Source organism: Scyliorhinus canicula, chromosome 13 (genome assembly GCF_902713615.1).
Source record: "Scyliorhinus canicula chromosome 13, sScyCan1.1, whole genome shotgun sequence".
Taxonomy (NCBI): Eukaryota; Metazoa; Chordata; class Chondrichthyes; order Carcharhiniformes; family Scyliorhinidae; genus Scyliorhinus; species Scyliorhinus canicula.
In genome coordinates, this window is record NC_052158.1 from 116,083,303 (window position 1) to 116,104,118 (window position 20,816).

General features: G+C 47.8%; 1 protein-coding gene across 5 annotated transcripts in view; it reads right to left on the reverse strand.

The window, feature by feature from the left end:
* The window catches only part of tmem44 (transmembrane protein 44), a 52,783-nt gene extending 37,181 nt beyond the window's left edge, over positions 1–15,602 (reverse strand). For 2 of the 5 annotated variants that reach the window (XM_038816320.1, XM_038816319.1), the window contains exons 1-3: positions 15,116–15,602; positions 10,042–10,168; positions 7,903–7,996 (exon numbers count right to left, since the gene is read on the reverse strand). In XM_038816320.1, coding sequence (XP_038672248.1) covers positions 7,903–7,996; positions 10,042–10,168; positions 15,116–15,303 — 409 coding nt within the window. In that variant the 5' untranslated portion in view covers positions 15,304–15,602. Of the gene's footprint in view, positions 1–7,902; positions 8,000–10,041; positions 10,169–15,115 lie in introns of all 5 variants that reach the window. The other 3 variants (XM_038816322.1, XM_038816318.1, XM_038816321.1) reach the window with 2 other exon arrangements.
* Between the last annotated feature and the right edge of the window lie 5,214 nt (positions 15,603–20,816).

Below are 20,816 nucleotides of genomic sequence, written 5' to 3' on the forward strand. Positions count from 1 at the left end.
TCCCGCCCCTGCCGTGGCAAAGATTCTCCGCCACCCGGGAAGTGGCAGGGGCAGGAATCTCGCCACTCCGATCGGAGAGGCCCCTGCGGCGATTCTCCGGCCTGAATGGGCCGAAGTCCCGCCGCTGGGAGGCCTCTCCCGCCGCCGAGGTTTAAACCACCTCTGGAATGGCGGGCTCAGCGGCGCGAGCAGGCCCCCGGGGTCCTGGGGGCGATTGAACCCCGGGGGGGTGCCCCCATGGTGGCCTGGCCCGCGATCGGGGCCCCCCCCTCAGAGTCCGGGCCAGTGTCCTGGGTGCACTATTTCTCTTCCGCGGCCGCCACGGCCTCCGCCATGGCAGAAGCGGAAGAGAACCCCACATCGCGCATGCGCCGGCAGTGACGTCAGCGGCCAGCGGGACCGGCGAAAGCCTTTCGGCCAGCCCCGCTGCCGGGGGCGCCGGTTTTTTGCGCCGATCTTCTGGTGGCAACCGCTCCGGCGCGGGGCTGGCCCCCACCTTTGGGGAGGCGCGACCCCTGAGTGGTTGGCGCCACTCCCCTACTCCGGGACCCTCCGTCACACCGGGTAGGGGAGAATGCCGCCCAGCGTTCCAATATGAATATCAAGTGTACCCCACAGCTATACATAGAGTAGAATAAAAGACAAGTCAACAATTTCTATACAAATAGAAGTAAAGTACTAATTTACAATCGTAAACATATGGCTATGGAAATGTAACAAAACTTAACATATGCCTTTACAGAGTACACATCCACTACCGTACAAATGTTGCATTTTAAAACGGTATAGAAGCTTCAGTATTGGAGCAGAAATGGAATCTGACTACTGAGATAAAAAAAAACAGATTAATGGCGTATGCACTGTTTGAAACTTATTTGTGGAGTGGCAACATCAAAATCGTAACGGATAATTCCTTCACTTTAGATTCAACAAAGAATCCAACATTTTGAAGTTTACTCGATGTGTTTATCTGAAACGGCTGGAACACTGCAGTGAATTTTGCAGTAGCATCCACCTCACCATTGCATGTGGTAGCGATATCCACATTCTCACCCACCCTCGAGTAGAGGTTTCTTTTGAATTATGTTTTGGATGTACTAGTGAATATCATATTTAGCACCTGTAGAATCTGACTCCCTCACTATTGCAAACATCTCTCTTCAAACCCTTCCTATCAAACCCCTTATAAATTGAAAGACAATTAAGCCATTTCTCAATTTTTACTTAGAGAAAATAGCCCGGGCCAGTTTAGTTTCCCTAATACTTACAAACTCTCAGTTCTGCTATCAACCGGGTAAATCTTTTTAATACCTTCGTGTTTTTTTTGCCCCCAATTTAGCAGGGGCAATCCACCGACCCTGCACATCTTTGGGTTGTGGGGGTGAAACCCACGCAAACACGGGGAGAATGTGCAAACTCCACATGGACAGTGACCCAGGGCCGGGATCGAACCTGGGACCTTGGTGCCGTGAGACAGCAGAGCTAACCTACTGCGTCACCGTGCTGCCCATAATTTCCAGTGTTTCAACACCCTTTATGTATTACAGAGACCAGAACCAAGCACAGAACTAATGCTTCCGTTGACAGAATTGGTGCACACCACTGAATGTACCTTAATTTTGTAAATTTCAAACATCTTTCTCACCAAGTTTTATTTCCCACAAGTAGCACACAGCTCCAAAGTTCCACATCTCAATCTCTTTGTGTTATCTTTAATGTGTTATCCCTTCCAAAATATCTGTGCTCATCTTTCCTACAGCTCCATGAAACAACCTTTTCACAGCACTCACTCAAATGGCCCTATTCAATGTCACAATTGTATCCCATGTGACTGACCACAGTCCGTTCTATATTGTACAGTGGAATTTAAAGGGGGCAATGACGGTCTTGACCACCAGTTAGAGGGCCATCAAATTCTGCCCCTAATCTTCCTTGATCTTTCGGCACCCTTTAACTCTTGTCAATGATTTTCCTCCAATGCCTCCCTTCTATTGTCTGGCTCAATCGATAGCCCCAGCCTGGAAATGAACAGAAAATCTCATAGTCTTCCAGTGGCGGCCATGGAATGAGTGATCGCACACATGGTGGCTCCCACTCAAGATGGATTTTTTCATTCATGTCTCACCCGAAGGGTGTGATATTTGAGGCAAAAGGTGCAGGAGTACCCAGGGAAGGTAATACTCCTCTGTTATGGCTGGTGCATTGGTCAGCGGACAAGCAGCGCCTTGAGAAAGAAAGTGCAGTTGGAGCAGGAGGGTTTTCATGCTGTGCCACAGGGAAAGATGGCAGAGGTTGGGGGGTGGGGGGAGCGCTGCCTGCCCAGTAGTCGACAAAGCAGCTGGTGGAGTTCTTGGATAACAAGTTTCAGCAGCTGAGGAAAGGAGCCCTGGAGGACATAGCCAAGGTGATGGAGCCGCTGAAATCTGGGATTGCGTGAATGGAGCAGAGGCTGGAGTCCCAAGGCTGGGTGATTCAGAAAGGGGAGGAGGCTGTGTGGGAGCACGAGGAGCAGGTGGCCTCATTGGTGGTAGCATTGGGAGTGATGTGGGAAAGCCTGAAGAAGCTGAGGGAGAAGGTTGAGGACCTGGAGAACCGCTCCAAAAGGCAAAATGTGAGGATTGTTGGGATGCCTGAAGCCATTGAAGATGTGGCGGCTGCTGTGTATGTGGCGAGTATATTGGAGGAATTGATGAGAGGAGGGGGCCTTTGACCGGCATCTCAAGGTGGATCGAGCGCACAGGGCGCTGAGGAGGAGGCCAGAGATGGGGGAGCCGCCGAGGGCGATGGTGGTGCGGCTGCATCGCTTCTTGGATAAAGAAAAGATTCTACGTTGAACGAGGCAGGCTAAGAGGTGTACCTGGGAAGGGAGGGAGCTGCTGGTCTACCAGGACCTGGGTGCAGCATTGGCGAAAAGGAGGGACAGGTTTAATCGGATAAAGGCTGCCTTTTTTGAGAAGGTTGTGAAGTTTGGAGTATTATACCTGACCCGACTGTGGGTGACTTTTCAGAAACAGATGCTTCATTGTGACACGCCAGATGAGGCGACGGACTTTACGAGGGACAATGGACTGGGGGGAGTGTGAGGACATTGAACTTTGGAGGAGTTTTGTGTGCTTTTAAAGTGTTTGGGGTGGATATTTTGGGCAGTTCCTGGCAGGGGAGCAGTGATAGCGAGCTTGCCTTTTGTTACTCTTTGGGGGTTTAAGGTCGGGATGATCGGGGTTAGATCACAGAACACAGGTTGGGGGGGACTGGTGGGCAGGGGACAAGTTGGAGGCCTTGGGTGGGGGCCACCATGCCAGCCAGGCAGGGGAAGTTGCCAGTAGGAAGGTATGGGGGTGGGGGGAGGGAGAATGGAAACAGGGTTGGTTCTTTGTTTGAGGGTGGTGGGGAGGGGGAGAAAGAGGGTTGCTGACAAGTATGTGGTTGGTGTGGCACAGTTGGGAAGGGATCCATGGTGAGAAGTGGAGGGATGGTTCTGGTAAATATTTATGCCCTGAATTGGGACAACGTGGATCTTATGAGGAGAGTGTTCGGGACTCGCATGATCGGTTGATCATGAGGGAGGGGTGTATTTTAATATGGTCGCAGATCCGAGCTTAGACCGGTTAAGTCCTCAGTCATTGGGGGTGTCGGCAGTGGTAAGTGAGCTGAGAGGGTTCATGGAGCGCATGGGGTGGGTGGACCCGTGGAGGTTTTGGAGGCCGAGGACAAAGGAATTCTCATACTTCTCCATGTGCATCAGGTGTACTCCAATTGGCTTTTTTGCTGTGGACAAGGCACTGCTGGCGGGGGTGGCCGACTCTGAGTACTCGCCAACTGTAGTTTCCATCTACACACCGCACTGGGTAGATTTGCGAGTAGCTCGGGGGGGGGGGGGGGGAACAGCCACAGTGGAGGCGTGATGTGGGGTTGCTGATGGATGAGGTGGTGTGTGAGCTGCCACTTGAGGCTACGTGGAGTTGAACGACATGGGGGAGGTCACAACCGCCACGTTGTGAGAGGCACTTAAGGCTGTAGTCAGGGGGGAGTTGATATTGATTCGGCGCAGAGGGAAATGGCGGAGCAGGAAGAGTGGGCAAGGCTGGTGGATGCGATTTTGAGGATGGACAGGTGATATTCAGAGGCGGGGTTGGTGAAGGAGGCAGAGGCTCCAGATGGAGTTTGGTCTAGTCTCTACGGGGAAGGCGGTGGGACAGTTGCAGAGGGCCAGCCGTGCTGTATAGGAGTGTGGGGTGAAGGGCAGTAGGATATTGGCCCATCAGATGAGGAAGCAGGAGGCGGCGAGGGATTTGGTAGAGTTAGGAATGATAAGGGTACGGTTGTAATGGACCCGGAGGGGTAAATGGAGTGTTTGAGGCCCATTATAGGAGGGTCTATGAGTCGGCGCCCCCGACAGGGGAGGAGGAAACGCGGTGGTTCCTGGAGGGGCTGGAGTTTCCCAAAGTGGAGGTGGGGTTGTTTCAGAGTCTGGGGGCAATATAGGAGGATAAGTGCCCGGGGCCAGATGGATTCCCGATAAGAGTTTTATAAAAAGCATGGGGAAGATCAGGGGCCACTGCTGGTGAGGGTGTATAATGAAGCGAGGGAGTAGTAGGGGGTGGGGCTACACCCACCTACATTGTTGCAGGCATCCATCTCCCTGATTTTAAGGAAGGATAAGTGTGGGTCTTAACGCCCGATATCATTACTAAATGTAGATGCCAAGTTATTGGCAAAGGTGCTGGCATTGCAGATTGAGGACTGTATGCCGGGGTAGATAAGCAAGGATCAGACGGGGTTTGTGAAGACCCTGGGCAGCATGGTGGCGCATTGGGTTAGCCCTGCAGCCTCATGGCGTCGTGGTCCCAGGTTCAATCCCGGCTCTGGGTCACTGTTGTGTGGAGTTTGCACATTGTCCCCGTGTTTGCGTGGGTTTCATCCCCACAACCCAAAGATGTGCAGGGTAGGTGGATTGGCCACACTAAATTGCCCCTTAATTGAAAAAAATGAATTGAGTACTGTTTAAAAAAAAAAGGGGGGGGGTTGTAAAAACCCTATGCCGAGAATAGAGTCTCATTGTATGCGGACGACCTGTTATTGTATATCTCGGACCCGGTGGGCAGCATTGGAGGTATTATGGAAATTCTTCCCGTTTTCGGGATCCAAATTGAAGATGGGAAAGAGTGAGGTGTTTCCGATTAATGCCAGAGGGCAGGAAAGGAGATCAGAGGAGTTGGCGATCAGGGTGGTGGGGGCCAGTTTCAGATATTTGGGTATCCTGGTGGCGAGGAGTTGGCGCAATTAAATAAACTAAATTTGGCTCAACTGATGGAGCACTAAATGATCTGTTTGAGCTGGTTTAGGATGGTGGGACTCGGAGCCGCCAAAAGCGGGAGTGTGGGCGAGAGACCTGGCAGAATTCCTGAGGCTGTAAAAGCTCACGTTCGCCCTGCGAGGTTTGGCAGAGGGGTTCACCCGGAGGCGGAAACCATTTATCGGTTTCTTTAAGGTTGATTGAGGGGTGCGCAAGGGGGGAAATGGGGCAAGGGGGTTAAAATGGGAAGACGGGATTTTTGGGGCTGTTGTTATCAGGGTGGCAGGCAGGTTGTTTTTGTTCAGTGAGTTGTTTTGTTGTCCGTCTGAAATTTTGTGTATATATGTGAAAATGCTTTGAATAAAATATTTTTAAAAGAAGAAAACCTCCTACAATTGCATCCCTTTTCAGCCCTAAACTGGCATCCTAGAATCTTCCAAAGATCATCCATGGATCCTCTTCCTCCTATAGCTGCTGCTTTTCAGTGACATAATGTGAAGACATGATATTAGGTTCAACAAGCACACTGATGAAATTACCACTCCATCGTCTCTCTTAGCTTATCTGTTACCTTACATCCCGTCCTGAATGAGTTAAACATCCTCCAATTAAACATGAGAAGGGCTGAAACTATTGTGTTTGCAGCCCTTAGCTAACTTACACCATTATCTTGACATCAATTTCACCCTCCCCTCTGGCTGCTGTCTCAAGCCGAACAACCTCGCATCCTATTTGACGGCAAGCTTAGATTCGAACCTTATAGCTCAGGGGTGGGCAAACTATGGCCCGCGGGCCGCATGTGGCCCGCCAAAGGTCTTTATGCGGCCCACCAAGATCAAGTCATCAAAAAAAAACAATTAAAAAAAAAAAAAAATTTTTTTTTAATTATTTTTTTTTATAAGGTTAATTGGGGGGGCCTGTTGGGTTAATGGTATAGGGTGGATACGTTGACTTGAGTAGGGTGATCATTGCTCGGCACAACATCGAGGGCTGAAGGGCCTGTTCTGTGCTGTACTGTTCTATGTTCTATATGAGGCGCCCAGAATCATAACCGGGTGAAGCGCCATTTTTGAAAAGTAGAGAAAAAGAGTGCTAAAGGCAGGATGCCGCTGGGGGAAGCGCTGAGGTATATGCCGCACGCTAATTGGTTACAACCGGGACTATTAATTAATATACTATGCGGCCCTTTAAAATTGTGAATTTCTGAATGTGGCCCTTGCACGGAAAAGTTTGCCCACCCCTGTTATAGCTGCTCGATCATAAAGATCACCTGTCTCTATCCCAACAGATCTACTGGTGAAAGTCTCATCCATGCTCTTTCCACTCCAGACTCAACTATTTCAAACCTCTTCTGGCCTCTCTCCTCCCTACTTATGTAATCTCCTTCAGCCCCTACATCCCTGAGAACACTTATGTTATTCCATCAAATTCAATTCTCCCATCACCTCACCTTTGGCAGCTGTGATTGCAGCTATCTGGGCCCAAAGCACTGGATTTCCCTTCCTAAATCTCTCTGTCACTCCACCTCACCCTCTTCCTGCCAGAATCTCCTTAATACTCTATCTCTGACGAAGCTTTTAGTTACCCATATTTTCTTTAGCCCATCAAGCCTACACCGGCCCTCTGAAAGAGCACCCTATCTAGGCTCACTTCTCCCAACCCTGTAACCCCACCTAAGCTACACATGCTTGGACACCAAGGGGCAATTTAGCATGGCCAATCCACCTAACCTACACATCTTTGAACTGCGGGAGAAACCGGAACACCCGGAGGAAACCCATGCAGACACAGGGAGAAAGTGTAAACTCTCAGGTCCCTGGCGCTGTGAGGCAGCAGTGCTAACTACTATCCCACCGTGCTGCCCATGTTCAAAGTTCTATATAAATCTGGACTTCAACAAAATTTACAGATGGCACAAAAATTGGCAGCATGATTTTACTGTATGTCACTTCAACAGGAGATGGATGGGTAGATGCCAAATTAAATTTCATTTGTTGAAATATGAGGCATACATTTGGGGGGGAAAAAATATACCCAAGATGGCAAAAATTTAAATAGTCGAAGAGAACTCAAAACTTCAGATATATAAATCTTCAAAGGTTGGCGGGCCAAGTTATAAAAAGAGCATAAAGGATTTGAGGTTTCATTAATTGGACCAGCAAGCAGAAGATAGATAATAGTAGCTTAAACAAAGATGTAGCAATGACAATATTGCTTCCAAGCATCGGGTACTTTAATTTAAGACAGATTCTGAAGTTGTAGAAGAAATACATTATGACACGAAGGATCAGAGAAAATAGGGCTATTTCATTACAGCAAAAGGTTAAGAGGAATTCAAATGGAGCTATTTGAAACAAAGTAAAATTTGGAGAAGAGGCAGGAAAATGATATAGAGGAGGTAACTCTCTCAAGAGAGCTTGTGGGAATGGGCTAAGTGATCTGTTTTGTGTTCCATAATATACAGATAACTAGGAGACAAAGCTAGAATCACCAACAATTTATTGATAAACAGATTTAAACTTCTAGCATAGAATAATAAACAATTTCATAAGACAGCTCAGTAATGCAGGCAACGCAATGCTTTTCTGGCCTGGCATTGTTTCTACCTGTTTTTGAACTGGATCTTGATCCACACACAGGAAACAGGATTAAAACAAAACGGAGAACATCCACAGCTGTCATATAAGCTGCTGTAAAAACCTGGAAATAGATAAAGATATATATAATGTGAGTTTTCTTACTTTGTGTGTTCCTTACCATTGATTTCCATCCAAAAAGTGCTGAAAACTTTGTAAGTGTTGAAACCATGTGAAGTGACCAGTGTATTTTAAAAGCTTGCTTCATAGTAAAACCCTTCCAATTTTGTTTGACTAACCTTTAAAGACATTTTTGCCACCGCAGCAGAAAACGCGCAGATTCCCTACGTTCAGTGTGACATCAATCAGAATTAGGGGATGAGAATACAATGCACGAGTGCGCATTGGTCACTCAGGCCAAATTTAGCATTGTAAACCTGAAATGTATGCATTATATAAATGGCTTTCAATGGGCATTTTAGTTGAAAATTATTGGAAAGAGTTACTTGTATCTTGTATTTAATTCCCAAGATTCTGCCTCATGCAAGTGAAGTATTATACTGCATGCTATTTGTATTCTCTGTAATTGTCATTTGCAAATAAATAGTAGCCCAGGTTCAACATTCTTACAGGATAATATTATGGATAGGGTGGGGGTCATTCAAACCGCACTAATCACAGAAAAATGTTTTTGATTTGCTTTCCCAACCTCTTGGTTTTGATGTGATCCAATTTTCTATTAATAATCCCACAGCAAACTCAAGATAGGATGAATTACAGAGAATACAAATAGCATGCAGTATAATACTTCACTTGCATGAGGCAGAATCTTGGGGATTAAGTACAAGATACAGGGGGCAGCATGGTAGCATTGTGGATAGCACAATCACTTCACAGCTCCAGGGTCCCAGGTTCGATTCCGGCTTTTGTCACTGTCTGTGCGGAGTCTGCACATCCTCCCAGTGTCTGCGTGGGTTTCCTCCGGGTGCTCCGGTTTCCTCCCACGGTCCAAAGATGTGCAGGTTAGGTGGATTGGCCATGATAAATTGCCCTTAGTGTCCAAAATTGCCCTTAGTGTTGGGTGGGGTTACTGGGTTGTGGGGATAGGGTGGAGGTGTTAACCTTGGGTAGGGTGCTCTTTCCAGGAGCCGGTGGAGACTCGATGGGCTGAATGGCCTCCTTCTGCACGGTAAATTCTATGTTCTAACTCAAAGGGTTAGTTTGTTTGCACACACCAAAAATGCAGGAGGAGGGTTGGTTTATAATGAAAAAATATATACAGAGTGATATCTTGGCCCCTAACAATAATACTATCACCTACCCAAGTAGACAGCATGCATGATATAGCATGTAATAATTTATAAAAGTATAATGCAATCCTATTCACCCTCACAATAATACTACCACCTACCCAAGTAGACAGCATACATGATATAGCATGTAATAGATTTATAAAAGTATAATGCTACCCTATTCACTTCCAAATGTAACAGATTTTTGTTTTTGGTAGACACAGATCAGTTTACAGAGACTGTCTTTTGCTGAAAACTAAAATTGTACATTTTCCATACATAAGGAAGTTATTTTAGTTGTTATAATGAACTGTGTATTACAACATTAAATTATATTTAGTTTAAATCCAAAACAAACAATGCAGCAATGCATGGATTCTCACTAACCAAATAAAAATCTATGAATGTTAAGCAATGTTTACTGACGATTAATAATACTCTTGAACCAATCATTTCTTTACTTTAGTATCCAAAACATTTAACAGAACAAATCCCAGAGCTGGGACGTTCTGAAGAGGAAATGAGTAAGCTTCAGATAACAAGATGGCTCAGGAAAGCTCAAATAGTCGTCCGAACCAGAAGGAATACCACAATGAGGAGGAAACAATAGATGAGGTTGTAATAAGGATCCATAAATAACTAGATTTCTAACAGCAAACAAGGATAAAATAAAGGTGATTGGTAAAATAAAAATCAGAAAAAGGGAAAATAAAAAGTGAAGCTGATTCTCAGGAAAATCAGTGAACAAGGAAACAAAATCCCTTTTGAGAAACAAGCAAGGAAAAAACTTGTACAATGGCCAAAAAAATGTTTTTTCACTTCCATAATAAGAAACCTATTGCAGCAAAATGAGGTTCATTGAACAATAACCACTAACCTGAATACTCAGTTGTTTTGCTAGAAGTGCCCCAAACATGTTGCATATATTCCCCAGAAAAGTGTAGATGCTACAAGATAAAGATTCTTCTCTCCAAACTCTCCGTTTGCAGCGGAAATAAAAGAACCTGGAAACATAAAAGTGAACATAGGAAATGTTGAATACAACACTGATATTTCTGATTTCCAGAGATTGATGGCTCAATTATATCAGGAGGTTAAAATGCAAAAAATATGGATTAGGATTCAAACCAGCCCATTTCCAGTCTTAAGAGAAGTGGGTTGAGGGGTGGGTGACCAATCTGCCCACCAGAAGCAGGTTGATCATTTAAATGTTAGACCGAAAGCAGGCAGCTTCATTGCAACAGCTTTCCCAGGCTCGGCGGGAAAGGATGATTCCATGAGCTCTATAGCCAAATCAAATTTGAATGAATTGACAGCAAATTGATTGAATAATTACCATTATTCAATCAGTAGCCTTGTGGATAGCACAATGGCTTCACAGCTCCAGGGTCCCAGGTTCGATTCCAGCTTGGGTCACTGTCTGTGTGGAGTCTGCACATCCTCCCCGTGTGTGCGTGGGTTTCTTCCGGGTGCTCCGGTTTCCTCCCAAAGTCCAAAGATGTGCAGGTTAGGTGGATTGGCCATGATAAATTGCCCTTAGTGTCCAAAATTGCCCTTAGTGTTGGGTGGGGTTACTGGGTTATGGGGATAAGGTGGAGGTGTTGACCTTGGGTAGGGTGCTCTTTCCAAGAGCTGGTGCAGACTCGATGGGCCGAATGGCCTCCTTCTGCACTGCAAATTCTATGATAGACTGATTGCCATCAAAAACCAGGTACAAAATATGAAATCGCGAAACAAACCAAGCTGTGCAGAACTTAAAAACATGGGTGTTTTACAGGATATCCTGGTAAAAGACAATGCAATATTTCTGACCAAACCATTTTCTTGCCACAGGGTATAAGGCAATTGTCATTTAGCATTTATGTGATAATAAAAGAACAGAATCAGAATTTCTCCTTTCCATTGCGTTTAGCTTCATGGAAAGGATATGCACGGAAAACAGCAGAAGCAGTAACAGAAACATCCGCAACATTAACAATATAAACTTGTGACAAAATACAAATGTTGAGCTCCACTTATACCAGACCTGGAGTGTGTTGTTTGCAATTACTATCTTTGCCTACATAACAGCAATTATTGCACTTCAAAAGCAATGAACTAATTGGTTGTACAGCACTTTGGGACATTGTGGATCAAGCTCTATGTAATTCTTAATTTAACTTTTATGTTGTTTTTCACCTCAAAATGTCTTGGTACAACTTTTTAAGCACATTTCTGGGGAGGCAGTGGCGTAGTGGCATTGTTTCTAGATTAGTAAAAGTAAAAACTAGACAGGGTAAAGCTCTGGGGACCAAGGTTCAAATCCCCATCGCAGATGGTGAAATTTAAATTCAATAAAAATCTGGAATAATAATTATTATAATCTTTATTATTGTCACAAGTAGGCTTAAATTAACACTACAATTACTTTACTGTGAAAATCCACTAGTCGCTACATTGCAGGGCCTGTTCGGGTGCACTGAGGAAGAATTCAGAATTCACCTAACAAGCACGTTTTTCGGAGTGTGTAGGAAACCACAGCACCTGGAGGAAACCCACGTGGACACGGGGAGAATGTGCAGACTCCGCACACAGTGACCCAGCAGGTATCGAACGTGGGACCCATGGCGCTGTGAAGCAACTGTGCTGCATTGCCGCCCCAATGAACAATGACCATGAATCCATTGTCGTAAAAACCGAACTGGTTCACAAATGTCCTTTAGGGAAGGAAATCTGTCCGACTTACATGGTGTGGCCTACATGTGACTCCAGGTCCACAGCAATGTGGTTGACTCTTAAATGCCCCTCAGGAATGGGCAATAAACGTTGATGTCCCATGAACGGATTTTTAAAAAAATCTTGTGTAAACAAAAGTGGCTGCCATTTTGTGCAAGCAGCAATCCAGAACTGAAATGAATGACTGGTTACTCTGATGGATGATTTATGTGAAAGAAAAATGTTGGTTTGGCGGCAGAATATTCTCATATCTTCAAATAATTTGTAGAGACCTTTAACTGGCAGATAGGCTTGAGATCATGAGGATATCCACTTTGGTAAGAAGACTAAAAAAATCAGATTATGTAAATGGAGAGAGACTGCAGAATACTGTGGCACAGAGGGATTTGGGTGCTCTCATACATGACTCATAAAAAGTTAGCATGCAGGTACAGCAAGTAATTAGGAAGACAAATTGAATGTTGGCCTTTATTGCAGGAGGGAAGATGCATAACAATGAAGAAGTCTTGTTACAACTAGACAGAGCACTGGCAAGACAACACCTAAAGTACTGTGTACAGTTTTAGTCTCTTATTAAAGGAGCCATATCCTTGCATTAGAGACAGTTCAGAGAAGGTTCACTTGGCCGAGTCTGGGACAAAGAGGTTGTCTTATATGGAAAGTTCGAGCAGGTTTGGCCCATACTCCTTGGAGTTTAGAAGAATGAGAGGTGATCTTATTGAAAAATATTTCCTAGGGGGCTTGACAGGGTTGATGCTGAGAGGATGTTTCCCCTCGTGGGGGAATCTGGAACTAGAGGGCAGTTTCAGAATAATCTCCCATTAAGATGGAGACCAGGAGGTATTCCTTCTCTCAGAGAGTTGTTATTCTTTGGAACTCTCAGAAAGCAGTGAGGCTGGATCATTGAACAGGCTGTGTTAGAGAGATTTGTGATCAACGAGGAGTGAGGAATTATGGGGCAGGCAGGAAAGTCGAGGCCACAATCAGGTTTATGAAATTCAGAAATAAAGCCCAGACATAGAATTTACAGTGCAGGAGGCCATTTGGCCCATCGAGTCTACACCAGCTCCTGGAAAGAGCACCCCACTTAAGCCCACACCTAAACTGTCAAAATAAAAAAGGAGTTATGGTATATTATACAATGCCTAATGATAGATTTACAATTTATTGATTATTTTTGAAATACAGACACTGTTCTGTTGCGAGAAAATGTAGGTAATCTATACATAAAATGTCTTGAAAACCGCAAATGAATAATCTGTTTTTGTTCATTATTAACTGAAAAATATTCACCTGGATACCATCCTATTTACTCTTCAAATAGTCCATGTGGCCTTTTACACTCGAATATACAAAAGGCCTTGGTTTAGTATCTCATCTGAAAGATGCACCCAGGAACAGGATAGCTGGTCTAAAACAACATGGCATAGGAGACACTCATTCACGGCACTCAGAAAAATTCCCAACTTTCTACTTAGCCAGTCAGTCTGTACTTCCAACAATTCAGTACTCCCTCTAATTAAAAACAGAAAATGCTGGATAAAGACAGGTCTGGCAGCACCTGTGGTGAAAAAGTTAACATTTTGGCTCCAAATGATCCTTTTACCTCAGTAATGTATGTGCCAGCCGAGATAAACTGCTCAAGTTTACAATGGGGCTTGCACAACCTTTCAAAATAGGAACAACTCCTTAGTTGAAATTTTTTTAAAGTGCTGAAAATACAGAACAGGTAAATCGCTCGAATCTCTTCTGAACTCCAGAGGAGGTGAAAATTATTTCCCTGAACATCAAGGCAACATTTGACCTAGTACGGCATCAAAGAGCTCTAACAAAACTGGAGTCGATGGGAATTGGGGAAAAGTCCTCCTCTGGTTGGAGTCATACCACGCATAAAGGAAGATGGTTGTGATTGTTGGAGGTCAGTCATCTCACTTGCAGGACATCACTACAGGAGTTCCTCAGCAGAGTGTCCTAGACCCAACCATCTTCAGTTGCTTCTTCAATTACCTTCTTTCCATCATAAGGTCAAAAGTGGGTATGTTCGTTGATGACAGCACAATGCTCAGCACCACTGGCAACTCCTCAGATACTGAAGCAGCCCAATTCCAAATGCAGCAAGACCTGGAAAAGATCCAGTCATGGACTGACAAGTGGCGAGTAACATTCACGCCACACAAGTACCAGGCAATTACCATCAAGAGAAAATCTAACTATTGCTCCTGACACTCAATGACATTACCATCACTGAATCCCCCACTCTCAACATCCTGGGAGTTACCATTGACCAGAAACTGAACTGGACTAGCCATAGGAATACTGTGGCTACATGAACAGGTAAAAGGCTAGGAATTCTGCAGTGAGTAACTCACCTCCTGATGCACCCAAGCTTGTCCTCATCTACAAGGCACAAGTAACTACAATAACACAAGAAGCTCGACACCATCTGGGACAAAGGAACCCACTTGATCAGTACGCTATTGACAAGCAGTCACTCTTTCCATCACTGACGAACAGCAGTGTGCCCCATTTACAAAATACAGTGCAGGAACTCACCACGGTTCCTTAAGCAGTACTTTCCAAACCTATGACCATCTAGAATGACCAGGGCAGCAGGTACATGGGAACACCACCACCTGGAGGTTTCCCTCCGAGCCACTCACCCCCGCGAGTTGCAATATATCACTGTTGCTGGGTCAAAATCCGGGAACCATCTCCCTAACAACACTGTGGGTGGACCTACACCTCATGGAATGCAGCGGTCCAAGAAGGTGGCTCACCACCACCTTCTCAAGGGCAATTAGGGATGGGTAATAAATGGTGGCCTAGCCAGCAAAAGCCACATATCATGAATCATGAATGAATACTGATACAGGATCCCTGATTATCTGGACAGACTAGTCATGTACTTCCAGTATTATTTGTTTTTAATGTCAAAATGTTTGACCTACAGCTGATTGTTACGAATATAAACAGAAACCAGAAAAAAAAGGTGCTTGGACACAATGAAGTCACTCCCTCGCTGATCTGACTGGTGGATTATATAGAAATTTATCACCTCTTCTTTCCAGCCAGTGAGTCAGCCGTCAGCCCATTGTACTGAGCCACACGGCAGCTCCATTTCTCACCCAGCATTGAGCACTCTTGCAGCAATGATATTCCAGCTGCCCTTTCGCACTCTGGAGATGGAGGTAGAGTAGATGGCAACACTTCAGAACTGAAACGTTAGCTACACTTACACAATGTGAGCGATTGCCCAAAGCAGCAGTGACAACAGCCAGAGCGCGAAGGAAATGCAAACTTTCTCCTGCACGAAGCAGTTGATCCAGTAATTCCAGTTCCATAAGGGTGAGGAATCAGTGGGAGCCCCACCGCCGCGAGTTGTCCCTCCGGGGCGGCCCGGGTGGCTGTCGGCGGCTGATCTCATTCTCGGCTTCCAGGAAATTCCTTCACAATTCGCTCAGAGAGCCATTGCCCATCAACGTGAGCAGCTTTCTTATTCACCACCCCTTCGTCAATCCGCCTTCACAATAAAGTCAACCTTCTGGGGGGGGGGGGTCCGGCCCCTCCCGGTCACTGTGAAATGTCCAAATGACCTAATTTGGCCTCCAAATTGGCCGCCGGAGTGGTTTAATCCGCAGTTGTCTCCGGTTGAAGGGGCTGTGCCTGGGCTGCCGCCTCTTCCTGCTTTCTCAGCTGGGGAGGTGCCCACTCGGAGCTTCCCTCAGGGCGAATTGAGGAGGCGCAGACTCAGAACCGAGGAGGGGGGCACAACATGTCCCACCGCACCCCACCCCCCCCATCAGCTTCTAACATTGTCTAAAACACTACACGACATTACGAAACCCCCACACTCCACTGAAAAGGGGCAATTTCACTCTGGACAAACTTTTCAACCGGGAACGGGCAAGTTTCGTCCAGAAACCAGGCGCCGAATCAAAGCTCTTAAAGGCACCGCCTTCCTCCCAGGTCAGGATCTCACACACTCTGCCAAAATTTTAAACTTGCAGATTTCCTCCCACCACTTTGTTTCTCGAAGGCGGTCAGCAAGAGCCACAAGATGCCCAAGAGGCCGATTCATGTTATCCCAATCATCGGTAACACGTATTCTGAAGGGGGAAGAAACAGTGTAATCGAGCGCAGGAGACCATTCGGCCCACATGGCTCTGTGCCAGTTGTTATTTTTTGAAAGCAGTAACGATTACACCCGATATTTTTTTTCCCTTTTCAGGTGTTTAAAGGTATTGAATGTGCATCAATCAGGCACCGTATTCCAAATCTTAACGCATTGAATTGCATAATTATTTACAACAAGAACAGCAAATGCTGGACAATCTCAGCAGGTCTGACAGCATCTGTGGAGAGAAAAGGGAGCGGACGTCGAGTCTGTGTGGCGCTAACAATTGTACACAAAGACTCAACAAGAGGCTTTATTACAGCGAGATGCTATTCCTCCAGCGGCAGCTGTAGAATGGCATCTCAGTGAAACTTACGAATATTTATACTGCTCCCCGTGGGCGGAGCTAGCTGGCAGGGGCTTACCAGAGAAACCTGTAATACAGGTACGGCCATACATCCCCCTACTGCAAGCACACATACATACAGTGGTTAGATCACCACATTCACCCCCTGTAAAAAATGAGTCCAGCGGGGGTGACATGGAACTATAATACATAAAGTGATCTATTTACAAAAGGCAAAACAAAAGAAAACCAAGAGTCCATCAGGCAATCCGGTCACAGGTCGAGTCGGATCGGCGGTGGAACGTTCCGTTGCGAGTGACGTAGCTGTGGTGGCGACATCTGCACAGGCGGCGTTGGTGACGACAGTGCAGGTGCGGCGGTGTTAGTGGTGGCCAGTGGCAGGATGACTCCGGGAGCGAGCCGAAATCTTCTATGTCCTCCAGCATGGGCAGGGGAACGAGGGATGGACCTGGTGGGGATGAATACGGGGGCGATGGGTAAAAGGAGGGTGGTGCGGGGGGGGGGGGGGGGGGGGGGGGGGGGGGCGAGGGCATGGAATCGGCACCCGAGGGAGCCAGGTCCCGGAGCGAGACTGTGTCCTGGCGGCCGTCGGGGAACTCCACGTAGGCATACTGGGGGTTTGCGTGAAGTAGGCATACCTTGTCCAACAGGGGTTCCGCCTTGTGGTACCTGACATGCCTATGAAGGAGGACTGGGCCTGGAGCCGTGAGCCAAGTCGGGAGCGACACCTAGAGAATTCATCGACCACACTAAGAACGTAGGTGTTGCGGTCGGTGGAGGGGAGGGGTCCTTTGAAATCCATGCTGAGGCGTTCAAAGGGGCGGGTCGCTTTCACCAGGCACGCGCGATCTGGCCAGTAGAAGTGCGGCTTGCACTCAGCACAGACCTGGCAGTCTCTGGTGACTGTCCGTACTTCCTCAACGGAGTAGGGCTGATTGCGGGCTTTGACTAGGCGGTACAACAGAGTGACCCCCGGATGGCAAAGGCTCTCATGCAAGGCACGGAGCTGGTTCACTTGCGCGCTGGCACATGTACCTCGGGAGAGGGCGTCTGGGGGTTCGTTGAGCTTTCCGGGGCGATACAAGATCTCATAATTGTAGGTGGAGAGCTCAATTCTCCACCGCAAGATTTTATCGTTTTTGATCTTGCCCCGCTGCGTGTTGTTAAACATGAAGGCTACCGACCATTGGTCAGTGAGGAGAGTGAATCTCCTGCCAGCCAGATAATGCCTCCAGTGCCACACAGCTTCAACAATTGCCTGGGCCTCCTTTTCAACAGAGGCGTGTCGGATTTCGGAGGCATGGAGGGTGCGGGAGAAGAATGCCACGGGTCTGCCGGCCTGGTTTAGTGTGGCGGCAAGGGTGACATCTGAAGCGTCGCTCTCTACTTGGAAGGGCAGTGACTCGTCTACTGCGGCATCCCAGCCTTGGCTATGTCTGAGCGGATACAATCGAAGGCTTGTCGTGCCTCGACCGTGAGGGGAAATTGTGTGGACTGGATCAGTGGGTGGGCCTTGTCCGCGTATTGTGGGACCCACTGGGCGTAGTAAGAAAAGAACCCCAGGCATCGTCTGAGAGCCTTGGGGCAGTGGGAGAGGGGAAGTTCCATGAGGGGGCGCATGCGGTCGGGATCGGGCCCCAGTAGGCGGATTTCAGGTCAATTGTAGAGAAGACCCGGTACTGTGCGATCTGATTGACCATATCAGATATGTGAGGGTACGCGTCGAGCTGCATGTACCGATTGATGGTCTGACTGTAGTCCACGACCATCCTGTGTTTCTCCCCGGTTTTAACCACCACCACCTGGGCTCTCCAGGGACTGTTGCTGGCCTCGATGATACCCTCCTGACGCATCCGCTGGATTTCGGACCTGATGAAGGGTGACCTGGGTGCTGTACCGTCTGCCCCGGGTGGCGACGGGCTTGTAATCTGCAGTTAGCTTGGCAAAGAGGCAGGGAGGTTCAACCTTGAGGGTCGAGAGGCCGCAAATGGTGAGGGGAGGTAGGGGTCTGCTGAATTTGAGGGTGAGGCTCTGGAGGTTGCATTGAAAATCCAGGCGCAGTAAGAGTGACGCGCAGAGGTTGGGGAGAACGGACAGGCGGAAACGGTCGAATTCCACGCTCTGTACCGTGAGTTTAACGAAGCAGAAGCCCCGGATCGGGACCGAGTGGGAAATGGAGGCTAGGGAGATCTGCTGGTTGGCGGGATGGACCGCAAGGGAATAGCGCCTTACCGTATCCGGGTGAATGAAGCTCTTGGTGCTCCCGGAGTCTATGAGACAGGAGGTCACGTGGCCTTGACAAGCACCGTCGTGGAAGAGGGCGCCACGTTGCGAGGACAGGACTGGTCGAGCATCACGGAGGCGAGTAGCGGACGATCGGCCGACGAGTCTGACGCGTCCGACGAGTAGCGGCAGCGACCCGGGTCACGTGGTCCCGTCCCGAGGGGAGGACAAAATGGTGGCGTCTGGAGTATATGTGAGGAAGAAGATGGCGGCGGACAAGATGACGGCAGGCAAGATGGCGGCACCCATGGAGCGCACGTTGTGGGGGCGGGACAAGATGGCGGCGGGCAAGATGGCGGCGCCCATGGAGGCGGAGGTTGTAGATGGCGGCGCCCATGGTGTGCACATGGCGGGGGCAGCGAAAGATGGCGCCGCCCACTGATCGCACGTGGGGCCGGGAGCAGCGGATGGCAGGGCCCATTGTGCGATCGGCTGAGGCGAGATGGGGGTTTCGGGCGCGATAGCGGCAACTGTTCGGGACTGGCACACCGCTGCAAAGTGGCCTTTCTCGCCACAAGCTTTGCAGGTTGCGGTGCGGGCCGGGCAGCGCTGGCGGGAGTGCTTCTGCTGACCGCAGAAGTAGCAGCGGGGACCCCCAGGGTGCGGCAAGCAGCGCAGGTGTAGTGCGCGGGGGTGGCTGTCGGGGAGGGGGCGGTTGCGGAGTCCACGAGGGGTAGGACGGGTGGGCCGAGTGGCTAGCGAGGTAGGATCGCGCATTTTGGGTGGCAGCCGTCATTGATAGCGCCAGAGTCTTTGTAGCCGTGAGATTGAGAGCGGCCCCTTCCAGCAGTCGTTGCCGGATGGGGTCCGATGCAATACCCGTAACAAATGCATCCCGCATGAGTAAATTGGAATGTTCTGTGGCCGTAACGGCCCAGCAGTCGTAGTCTCATACTAGAGGTATAAGGGCGCTCCAAAAGTCCTCAATCGACTCACCCGGTTGTTGGACGCGAGTAGAGAGTAGATGTCTCGCAAACGGGGTGTTCGCCGACTGTGCGTAGTTCTCTTTGAGCAGTTCCATGGCCCAGGCGTAGTTAGGCGCATCTTGAATGACTGGAAACACGCTGGAGCTGTGTCTTGAGTAAAGAAGCTGTCGTTTCTGAGCCTCCGAAGGTGGAGGGTCCGCTGAAGAGATGTAAGCCTCGAAAACTGCAAGCCAGTGAATGAAGTCTTTCCTGGCATGGGGCGACTGCGGATCCAGCTGCAGGCAGTCAGGTTTAATCCTGATGTCCATGGTATAAGGAAAATCTCACTGTAATAAATGGTGGCGCTAACAATTGTACACAAAGGCTCGAGTGCAGTACAAGAGAGTCTTTATTAGTGAGATGCTATTCCTCTGGCGGCAGCTGAGAATGGCATCTCAGTGAAACTTACGAATATTTATACAGCTCCCTGTGGGCGGAGCTAGCGGGCAGGGGCTTACCGGAGAAACCTGTAATACAGGTACAGCTATACATCCCCCTACTGCAAGCACACATATATACAGTGGTTAGATCACCACAGTCTGAATGACTCTTTATCAAAGCTGATAAAAGAGTCAGACCTGCTTAGATTGTCCAGTATTTTCGTTTTTTGTTTCAGATTCCAGCATCCGCAGTAATTTGCTTTTATGTTCTTGGATAACTATTTCCTCTCATTGGTCTGGTTGGCCAATCACGTTAAATCCAGTTAGTGGGTAGTAATAATAATCCATATTGTTACAAGTAGACTTACATTAACAGTGCAATGAAGTTACTGTGGAAAGCCCCGAGTCACCACACTCTGGCGCATGTTCGGGTACACGGAGGGAGAATTCAGAATGTCCAAATTACCTAACAGCACGTCTTTTATGACTTGTAGGGGGAAACCGGAGCACCCGGAGGAAACTCACGCAGACACTGGGAGAACGTGCAGATTCTGCACAGACAGTGACCCAAATTGGGAATCGAACCTGGGACCTTGCCACTGTGAAGCAACAGTGCTAACCACTATGTGACCACCACTGACCTTTCAGACACGAGAAATAGGTTCTCCTTATTTATTTCATCAAAGCCCCAATTTTGAGAATGTGTATCTAAGATCTTCCTAAGCTTCTCCATTCTAAGGAAACCAACAACAGTTTCTCTGGTTGCTTGAGGAAACTGAATACTTTCATCCCTGATAACGATCTGGGATATGTCTGCACCCTCTCAGA